Consider the following 11,026-nt stretch of genomic DNA (forward strand, 5'->3'; position numbering starts at 1 on the left):
TATATATATATATATATATATATATATATATATATATATATATAACACTACACACACATTTTTCAATTTTGACCAACTCAAATTTCCTATAAATAATTTCAAATTGTAGATATGATTTCATCCAGATATATTGATTCTTTTGGCATATTATTCTTTCACGCCCTATATCAAAGGGCAAACAAGAACTGTATAAATACCTGGTCTAATGATAAGCTATGACATATGAAAAGCTATAAACAAATAAACGGACGGAATAACCAACACATGCTATAGAGCTTTGTGGGCAAAAACTATACAACGAGACACATTACAACGTCTAGAAAACCTTTAAAAGATTCACCACATCATATTGCTAATAACTAGTCGAGAACAGACCTCAACGTACGCAACTAGCAACCTTTTCATATAATAAAAAGTACACGATATAAGTTGACTTCAATCTTTGAGATAGTTCTCACCAAGATATCAACTGAAGTTGCCAAAGAACTTAACGTGGATATCTACTCCCCTGTGAACCTGATCCTATATGTCAATATCATCTACAAGAATGCACTTTTTTACCCTTTCAAGTTAGTTCTTTATTAATAGTGAAGAAAATAAAATCAAAATAAAAAGAAAGCAAATAGCTAGATCATATGTCCCAAGTTAATTCTATTAAACCTCCCTCCGTCTTCAAACAATTATTTGACAGATATACTAAAAAAAGATGTCCAAAATTATTGTCAATTTAACCAATCAAAAAATAATTAGTTATTTTTTTTCTAATTTCGTCCTTAATAATTACTTCATTTTGTTCAATTGAAAAGTTATGTAGACTTTTGATATTCTTGCTATAGTAGAGTTATATTAGTCAAATTACACATTATATTAAATTTTATTTGAGAAAAGTACATGACCTTAACCTGACAAACAATTATGGATGAAGAAAGTAATAAACAAATGTTATATAAGACAATTAAAATTGTTTATACAAAAACCATATTATGTATATAAATGTAAATCAAATTAATTCAAACAAAATTGATTTATATAATTATTTTAAATCGATTTTTATCCAAATTATGAAAACAGATAACCATCATCTTTGCTTCATGCTTTTAGCATGTGACGACATAGTGAATGAACTCATCCAATTATAACCAACCATCCACTTCTAACCATACAATCTTTGATTCCCTAATCTACTCCAACTAATAACCCTATTTTCCTCTTCTTCTTTTTTTTTTTTTCTCAAAACAAAAACAAAAACAAAAACAAACTCCTTATTTATCAACAAGAAAAAAGCAAAAGCAAACTCCTTTTAATAGAAAAACAAAATTCATTCAGATCAAGCGGCGCAAATTCTCCATTTTCATGGGCCCACTACAACACAATCTGAACCGTCCATTCCAAGTGTCCTTCATCACTCAAAGTTCTAAGACTTCCACGTGTCTCACAACCTAGATAATCAAATTGACGATTTTACCCTTCCTTCTCCTACTCATCCCCGTCTCTTCCAAACCGGCAAATTCATGTGATCAGTTTGGTTATTATATTATCTTCTCTCTCTCTCTTTTTTTTTTATCTCTAAATTTTCTTTGGACACCAATTTTTCTGTTTTCTCTTTTGCGATTTAGATCTACAGATCTTTTATACTCTTTTATTGCTAGTTGACTTTCGCTGGGAGAGTTTTTCCTGTGGCCATTTTCTCTCGAAGGTTTGTTTTTTCTTGATTTTTAGAGCTTTGTGTTTGACTGAGATCTGAAAGATTTGATTTTTATGGGTTGGTTTTGCTTTTCTTTCTGATTTGGATTCTGGGTGTTCTTGATCTGATGTTAATTGTGTGCGGAAGTGATTGATTTTGTTGAAAGTTGAGGTTTTTGTACGTGGGTCGGAATTGGATTAGTGAATTTGGATATAAACTGAATTTAATTGGAATTATTGATTTGTGTAGTTTTTGGGTTTGAACTTTAATCTGATGAAGTCAATTTCTGATTTAGGGATCTTATATGATCCCAGTTTTGTGAAATTAGGGTTTTCTTTAGTGTCATAGTCACTATGACAGGAATTGTATGCTAACTCACTCATTAACAAATGAATTTACGTTACTAGAGGACTATTAGACTTAGAAATGACTCTTATGACTAATCAGAGTCTTAAATAGGCCTTAATCGATACTTCATATTTGAGAACATCAATGTACAAGATTCAATTTTTGTGTTGTGAAACTTTATTGGTGTTCTCACGGATGCTTGAGGACACTGATGATTTTTCTGTGTTGCTATTGGGATTTTCAACTCTCTTAAAATTCCCTTCTAGATTTGTCAATGATAATGGGTATAGATTTGTCAATGATAATGGGTACCTTCGTTTTTTATGTTTCTTTAATAAGCTGCATGAGTACTATGGATTATCCTATACAAAAGTTGGGTAGATTTTACAACCATCTAGTTTGCTATGTGTGTGTATATATATTGTGATCTGTCTATCTATCTATATCTATATATATATTTGTTGTGATCTAAATATGTCTAGGAACTCTCTTGATTGTGTTTCCAAAATATTTATTCAGATAATGTCTGGATTTTACATACTAAAGTTTGATGCAAACTCTGCAGGGAGGAAGGCCATGTGAGTTGTTTGCATAGCAGACAAGTATAGACATCATTTTGTTGGGTTTTCAGTGGGCTTAGTAGTTTGTTAGTTGTTGTCAGATGGGTAAATGCAAGGCTTGTGGCAAACTAGGAAGAATGGTGAGTGACGGGCCTATGAGTGCTTACCAGTCTTCTCTTCTTCAATCTCCTGTTGTTTCTGTCTGGGACTGTATTGTTCGTAAAATCCGGTATTCCTTTAGACCCGAGTTTGTGTAGGTGTAACTTTAGCAAAAGCTTTAGATTGAATAGCATAGTTTTTTTTTTTGGCAATAGTATTAATAACAGGGCACAGAAGAAAAGATAATAAATTAGTTATAGAGAGAATGATCTTGTCTTAGAGATATCCACAACAAAGAAAAATTCTGTAGGTTCATGTGTTACTGATTCATAATTAGTTGGCAAAATGGAATGTGCTAAGATGGCACCTGCTGTTAGAAAAGGGAAGAAGAAGCAAGTTAAGGATGAGTTGGATCGAATTAAACAAGCTGAGAAAAAGAAGAGGCGCTTAGAGAAAGCCTTGGCCACTTCAGCTGCCATCCGTTCTGAACTGGAAAAGAAGAAGCAGAAGAAGAAAGAAGAGCAACAAAGGCTTGATGAACAGGGTGCCGCGATTGCTGAAGCAGTTGCACTTCAGGTTCTACTTGGCGAAGATACAGATGATTCATGCAAGCTACTCCTAAAGAAGGAAGAAGGATGGAACACGTGGGATCTTAACAGCAGTTTTGACTTCTTCGTGGGCAGAGGAAGACCCATGCTTCCGCGCCAAGACTCTTCAACATATTATTCAGTTGAAGGAGCAGACTGGGTTTCTGGTGCAAGCGGGTACAGATGCATGTCGAATGAGTGGGGAAATTCCGAGTGGATGGTTTCATCTGAAACTTGGGTAAGGGATGATAGTAACCATCAATACTTTGATGAGGGAAACTGGGAGGTTGCAAGAATTTCTCCTGGTTTTATTGCAGCACAGTCTTTATCATCTCTTCAGATAGCTGAAGATGCTCCAGTAGACTCTTGTGTCTTCAATCAAGTTGAGGGAGTAAATTAATTGGAAGTCTTGGGTTTGTAATCCAGTTGCTGGTGCTGAACTGCTATTTTTCTTTTTTCCTTTATGGGTTTGAATAATTACCCCTGTATATATTTGAAGGTGGAACTCTCCGCCTCTTTGTGTTGCGTCATGTAAGCTTTTGCTCTTGCTCGTCTTTTAAAAGACATACCGCTGGCGTTTATATTAAGTAATGTACTGGTGATTTTATTTATTTTTCTTACCATTATGGTCTCGAAATCCTTGCTTGAAAGTGTTGACATTAGCTCGTTGAAGGTTGCTGCTTACTTCTTGATTGATGTATATGCTGGGAATTTTTTTTATCGAGAAGAAGAAAACAAAGTATATGAAATCATAAAAACGACAATACGTAGTATGTACTAAAATATCAAATTTTTGTGACAAACTAGCGTCGATCACTTGCCACTCTTTCTTGTTATTTCATCTGGACCAGAGGAAACTAGGATTATAGAGAAACAATTTAACCCAACATCACATCTGCCATGTAGAGATGAAATCGAAGGAAGAAAAGTCGTCATAGAGAAATCACATACCTGCTACGTTGAAGACGATGAAAAAGGAATAGCTAAGATAGTTAAGAAAACCGTTTGTGCATATGTAGTTCTCTCAGCACTAATCAGCATAACCAAAAGAGCAGAGCAATTTACATAATCCCATAACAAATTGCAACATTTAAGCAGCACCAGAAAAACAAAATGATTTACATATTCCACAACAAATCGGGATCAATCAGCTTGGCATTTTCTCGACAATAACAGGAGTCATTGCAGGACACGATATTTCTCGTGTCTGACTACAACATGAACTATACTCGGAAACAAGACGGATGAGTGGAATTTTTTTATCTTTCCTGACGCTAGTTCTGCCTCAGAGGGGTCTCTGTTCCATGCTGCTGCTGCTGTCCTAGCACCTCTTCACTATCTGAACCAGATGGTTTGGCGCCAGTGGTGATAAAATTTTTGAACCAATTCGCTTGAAACCTAGGAGTTCCCCGACCAGAGCTGCCAGGAGAGTCAGGGGAAGCTGAATTGTTAGAAGCAACTCCTGCGAAGAACCTATATGCCACTTTACTGGCTGTAACGATCTCTGTTTTAGCTTGCCTCAGCTACAAAGAGATAAAGAAGTCATATTGAAGCAAAAGTTGTGCTAAACTAGCAAGCCAAGTTAACAACCAAACAAAATTACATCAAGGTGCTTATTAATCAAACAAACATAAATAATATGTTAAGCTGCTTAATTCATATTTTTAAAGACTTCGATTTAGTTAATAGTTGAATGAGGAAAATAAGCTGAAAAATATATCCAATCAAGAACCCAGTAATCGAGTAGATTGATCTTACATAAAATTAACTATTTGAGAGAAATTTTCCTTTCAGAAAAGGGCCAAACAATTAGTACACATAAACAGAAGTAGAAGCAGAAGAGAACTTTGTTTCGCCCGACCAGCAGGCACGCGGCACTGGGAACTAAGGGGATTAGTAACTACACATATTACATTAGAGATAAAGAAATGCACTGCCAAAAGTAGAAGAATCTCACCCTAAAAGCAGTAGTTCCTGCTATCTCAACGGCAGCATCACCAGCATGAGCAAACCTGTTAACCCAACCTGTTACAGAAGCTATAAGAATATGGTCTATGCTGGCGAGCTTCAGACAGGAAATCAAAAATCCAGAAAATTTATGCTGCACAATGTACATATGTTTGTTAAAGAGGTTGCTTGAATCAGGCACTTGACTAGTACTCTAGCACTAGTTACAGTTTTTGTCCATATCTATTTCTTGAGGTGACATATCCAAACAGCATAGCAATCAAAAATACAATTTGTCCCAATAACCAAATCATATTGCAGCGAACATCTAACACCAACAAACTACAAGAATCAAGTGATATTACAAAGATCCCATAAAAAACAAGGGTAGTTATTCTCATGATTAAGGACATTGCTTCAATCAGCATGCTTATCGCACTCAAATATCAGTGGACAGTTTGGTATCATGCTTCTATCTTTCTGGAGGCAGTGTTTTGGATGGCGAAAGGGAACAAAAGGCGACAAGGGTCTGTCTCGCCAGTCGCCACAATGCGAGGTGCCTTTTTGAAGTTAGGCGCCAATTAATACCAAAAATTTAAAATATTAAATTGTGTATATAAATAATCAAAATCCAAATAGCAATAACATATAACTAAATATTTCAATCCAAAAACTGAGAATAGATGGTAAATACTAAAAGCCTAGAACTTGAATGAGAAAAAAAAAGAACAAAAGTCAAAACAGTGAGTAAAAAACTGAGGTAGAAATAACTGTGAAGTGTGAAGAAGGAAAAAGAAACGGAGGAAGAAATTAGAAGAAGAAATCTGAAGAATAGAAGAAGAAACGAAGAAATACGTATTGGTTAGACTTTGGAGTCCCCGGAAAAGTCTGGCTGGTCACTGGAGAAGTCTAGTCGAGTCCGACTGGTTGCAGTCGAAGTAAAGTCCAAGAGTGCAATTTTGCAAATTCGGAAAGAAAAACTTGAGACCTTTTAACTTTTAAAACTCTAAATTGGCCGCCCTTCTTTTTTTGAAAAAAGAAATACAAAAGGTGACACCTTTCTCGCCATGGTGTCGCCTTCTGAAGATGGAAGCGCCACAGAGCTAATAGGCGATGAAGAGGTGATCGCCTTTCACAGCACTGTCTGGAGGCGATTTATTCAAACAGTATAACAATCACAAAGCGATCCACAAATCAACAATTAAATTGCGGTGAGTACTTAGCACATCTATACTCAAAGAGACAAGTTATACTACAAGTTTCCTGATTACAGATGGGTGTTAAACTCATGTCCTTCAGGAGAACACTTAATGTGGACATCTAACTTTTTAATGCATGCCTGATAACGTGGATATTTTAGGCCTGCTCACTAGCAGATGAAGAGGCAACAAAGATTAAGTACTCGGTCTGACTTCACTGCATGAAATACATCGCCAGCATCATCATTTGTATTATTAAGGCAAAATAATATCTCAAATTGTCTGGAACTGTTATTCTAGTGCACATCCTGGAAACCTCAATACAAGCAACAATCACAAGGCAAGGCAAGACTTATGTCGATACTTACATCTAAGACCCCACCCCTCCCACAAAATAACACCCAAGAGCACCTACATTGGAGAACCATATTTGACAGACTACTTCAGATAAAATAGAAGGTTCTTACTAGCGTAAATTACACTACAGGCAAAATTTATCATGCCCAAAAAAAACTTCTTTTGGCAAGCATCTGATTAGATACTTCTTTTGAAAACCAAGAAATTTCCGAGGGCCAGTGATGCACAGTTCAGAACTATAAGAATAACGGGCCAGCCACTCTACCCTTCTCCACTTAAATATTAGGGTTTCAATTAGCAACAGGATTCAAACCTGTGATATCATGAGCCTAACACTTCAATGATGGAATAAAAAATTGAAGAAAAACTGGAGAATCATTCAAGCATGTGTTTTTTGGATTATTTTTTGGGGAGAGAAACCAGAGTGTTCCGAAGGGAAGGCATCATCAACACAAGATTTTTTTTGAAAATGAGAACAAAAAAATCATCAAGACATGATTTAAAACATCGAAGTTTATGCAATTTAGTATTACGGTGAAATTTAACTGACGTATAATATCTGGAAAAAATGACAACATATATAGCAGCTCAGACAAATACCTAGCACCGTCTTGAGTGCTTGGCAACTAATGGTAATGAATTATTAGCTTACGTAACAGTGCAGTGGGAAAATCAAAATATACTAGGCGTTTGTGTTCCCTGCAGCACAGATTAGGGGTTCAACTATAAAATTAAACTTAGTTATTCATTCTAATGTGTAACCATGGATCATGATCAAATTTTTGGCAAATCTAAAGAGGGACTTTGGTAGTGTTCCCATCATGTTTGTGCACCTTGTTTCTAAGCCTGAAGGTCTATCAAGCAATAATTACATAGAAATCAAAACTAGTAAATATGGAACCAAACTTGGAAAGAAAGAAATAACATTCACAGAAAATGTCAACGAAGGTCGAGTTCAAGATGGTTTTCATAAGCATTGACAACCAAGAACTGTCCCTGGAGTAAACATCTCACCCCGTGAACAGATATCACCCAATTGAGAGAGATGAGATGGCAAATACATAGTAATTTGAGCATTTCTCCTGACACCAAAAGTTGCAGACATACATTTGTGCCACATTCAAGTTCACCACCAAGAGTTTGTCTATGAAAATGGTTATAGCAAAAACAGAATTAACAAGCAAAGGGAGAACAGAGAGAGGAAGAAAAAGATTACCAGGAAGCTTTTGAACACCAAGTCTTTCACAAAATTCATCACAGAAGTGATTGCAATTCTTTGACAATAAATCATATGAGTGTCCAGGCCACTCTCTACTTAGCTCTCTCAATATCTGGTTCACTTTGAAAATAGAGTGATTTGTGTTTCCAAGTACAATGCATTCACGGTACGAATACATTGGATTTTTCCCAGCAGGACAGCTAAAAACTCCAGTACCTTGTTCACAGAATCCGAATGACCACTCGTCATCTCCATAAACCTATGACAAATATTACACCAAATCTAACATTTATTAACACGAGCTTAAAAGGATAATGACATAAAGCAGAGATATATACAGTATAAGCATAGCAACATTTTGACAAAACGAAGCTAGTTGATGAACACAAGTGACAAAAGTTCAGCTAAAAGTTAAGAGCTACTGAAAGCAGGAAGTGATGAGCTTAAATGGACACTGCACAAGATGAGACCATGCAACATTTCTGCAAATAGTTACTGGCCAAGAATATCATCGCAGAATAACCAATGCATCTCATTTTATTTTTATAACCATGGTGTCTAGAGCAGAATTGCATACACATGGATTAATTCCACGAGTACCTGCTACCTCCTACCAACACAAGTATCAGGTAACTTTGTCTCTAGAACTTAGAAAGATCGGAAGAAATCATCTAGTGTAAGATATGAACCTGAGACTCCATGATTCTCAACCTACTTCATTGAACACTAGGTTACACCCTTGGGTGTTGTTCTTTGTAACTTAACTTAATGGTTCCTACTTCTGAAGTTAGATAAACGAGATTAGATATGAACTTCTTGAAAGCAACAATGCCACTAAGTTCATCTTCAGTAAACGACAAGGATCATAAAGCTTAGTATTACATGATTAACCCCAAATATGGAAATGTCTGGTGGACAACATCTCATACAGTTCAGACATTATCACCAACACTAGTACTGTAATATTTCTTGAAAAAGTGGAGAAATTTGTTCCAATGCTCAAGTAGGAACTCTTTCCTTTCTAGTCAACACTGAAGAAAACAAAATATTGTACCAAACATTTTTTTAGAACAAAAATGTCGTTGCCAGAAAGGCAAAAGATATTTTCTCTTTGAAAAGACAGTAGATACAAATAATTTCTTAGCTAACAGCAGAAATAATAGAAGGCTAAGACTTCCAAGAATATATATTTACAGATGCCTGACGGTGAAAAGGAAACTATGTGTTTAGATTACTAGCCCATTTCATTTCTAGTTGACCATGAAAAGATTATTCTGCCCACCAAGGTTAAAACTGATGGACTCACACCATGTGTTATAGCTAGGATTAGAACCTAGGCATCTCTCGGCTATTACTCCCATTCCTCAACTACTAGGCCACCCTTGGAACTAAACAGCTTTCAAGTATTAACAGATTTCAAAGACAAAAATTGAGATAATAGTAAGTCATATGCACATCAAACTTGTTCTCAACTTCAACAATGATTCTAGATGGTGACAAGTTGTAATGCTGACATCTACTATGAACTCAAAAACCTCAGGATTATTAAACAAAAGTTGTGTCTCAAAGGAGAAGCAAAAAAAGAAAAGAGAGAAAAACAAACACAAGAAACTTGATGCGCAATTGATTTTACTAGTTAAAGAGCATAAATCAAGTCAATTCACACATCCTCATAACCAGTAAGTTCAAAAGAAACATTAATTCACCAAAAACAGATAAGGATATGTTTAAGAATATACCATGAAAACATTCAACCAGATCCCTTATATGAAATATATTCCCAGGCATCAAAAATATATGATTTAACGCACTAAAACAAAACAACTTTCACTATCCAACAGCTCAAAACAAAAATCCACTCCCACCGACACTAAACCCTAGATCCAATTACCCTACACAGAACACCAAATGACCAAATTGAGAGGGGAAAAATTACAGAAAATCAAGGCAATTGAAATTCGTAAAGAAGAAGAAGTGAACCTGAACGGCACTATGAAAGATTCCACCAAGACCGATACCGTCTTTGAAAAACTTGTTGATCTGAACAATGGTGTTGTTGGTCTTATCGGAGCCACTATTCGTCACATCATATATGTGGAGGACCACCTCCGTCATCCTTCTTCAAATTAAAAACCCTAAGAAAATCCTCAACAATCTCCCCCAAATAATAATGAGAAAAAAAATTTTGAAATTTTCAAATCAAACAATGAAAAAAAGCAACGTGGTTGTTGTTATCGTAATAATCACCATGGACCGTTTGGTTTGGCGATTCCCTTTTTTCGTTTTTCTCTCTCTTTTTTCTGCAGATTTTGTCGATGAATTTCTTTTATCGATTGGATAAACTTTATGCTTTAATTTTTTTTAAAATTCTTTTTTAGTATATGGTTCCTCCACACTGTTTTAACTTGTTTTGAATCGTTGCGGTTGTTTCCGACTGAGGCAAAAGGGACAAATTGAGGAAGTGGGATACACGCTACACGGATATGGCAGCGAAACGGGCGGTGGGTCCGCTATGGGCCCATTTAGATGAATTGTGGGGCCCATTAGTCAATAAGAGATAGAGATGTTCATTATTGAAAGTTGAAAGGACGGGGTATTTTTTCTACAGGGCGATCGATATTTACGTTAAAATTTGATTTTACACTAATAAATATTATATTGAAAGGTAAAATATTTTTTAATAAAAATAATTTTGTATTCAAGAGACTCAAAATGAAAGAGTTTTTACTATTCGATCGCAACCCTGATGGATGGACAAGATGCACTCATTGTTCACAGTTCACACCGACAGCTTGGAATTATTTATTAATTAAAAAATGATAAAAGTTCTTCATTTAGCTGGCAATTCATCACTAATTTTAGTCCAAAAAGTTTGGTCACAAGTTCGTTTTTTATCCCTAACTTTTTGTTTGGTCTTTAATTCAAACCGATATATGATTCAATTGAAATTTAAAAGAAAATAGTAATTTTTGTCTCAATTTATATGAATATATTTACATAGATATAAAGTCTAATTTTTAAATTTA

At 35.3% G+C, this 11,026-nt stretch overlaps 2 protein-coding genes across 2 annotated transcripts; one reads left to right on the top strand and one right to left on the bottom strand.

Annotated features, from left to right (window-relative positions):
• The first annotated feature begins 1,502 nt into the window (after window positions 1–1,502).
• On the top strand, window positions 1,503–3,901 carry LOC107014905. The gene is made up of 2 exons (XM_015215025.2): window positions 1,503–1,696; window positions 2,598–3,901. Exon 2 carries the CDS (start codon window positions 3,037–3,039, stop codon window positions 3,676–3,678), a length of 642 nt encoding a protein of 213 aa, XP_015070511.1. The 5' UTR covers window positions 1,503–1,696; window positions 2,598–3,036; the 3' UTR covers window positions 3,679–3,901.
• A 343-nt stretch (window positions 3,902–4,244) lies between these two features.
• Window positions 4,245–10,441, bottom strand: LOC107012067 (deubiquitinase DESI2-like). The gene is made up of 4 exons (XM_015211794.2): window positions 9,981–10,441; window positions 7,998–8,259; window positions 5,236–5,303; window positions 4,245–4,801 (listed from the first exon to the last, which is right to left on the bottom strand). Exons 1-4 carry the CDS (start codon window positions 10,113–10,115, stop codon window positions 4,553–4,555), a joined length of 714 nt encoding a protein of 237 aa, XP_015067280.1. The 5' UTR covers window positions 10,116–10,441; the 3' UTR covers window positions 4,245–4,552.
• Window positions 10,442–11,026: the final 585 nt, after the last annotated feature.

This window comes from Solanum pennellii, chromosome 3 (genome assembly GCF_001406875.1).
Source record: "Solanum pennellii chromosome 3, SPENNV200".
Lineage (NCBI taxonomy): Eukaryota > Viridiplantae > Streptophyta > Magnoliopsida > Solanales > Solanaceae > Solanum > Solanum pennellii.

What these genes read in the sequence shown, in the direction of transcription:
- LOC107014905 (XM_015215025.2), top strand. Translation starts at nt 3,037, where the DNA reads ATGGAATGTGCTAAGATGGCACCTGCTGTTAGAAAAGGGAAGAAGAAG.
- LOC107012067 (XM_015211794.2), bottom strand. Translation starts at nt 10,115, where the DNA reads ATGACGGAGGTGGTCCTCCACATATATGATGTGACGAATAGTGGCTCC. An exon ending in TCTTTCATAGTGCCGTTCAG is followed by an intron (nt 8,260 to 9,980) that starts GTTCACTTCTTC and finishes TATTTGTCATAG; the next exon opens with GTTTATGGAGATGACGAGTG. An exon ending in CAGGAACTACTGCTTTTAGG is followed by an intron (nt 4,802 to 5,235) that starts GTGAGATTCTTC and finishes ATCTCTTTGTAG; the next exon opens with CTGAGGCAAGCTAAAACAGA.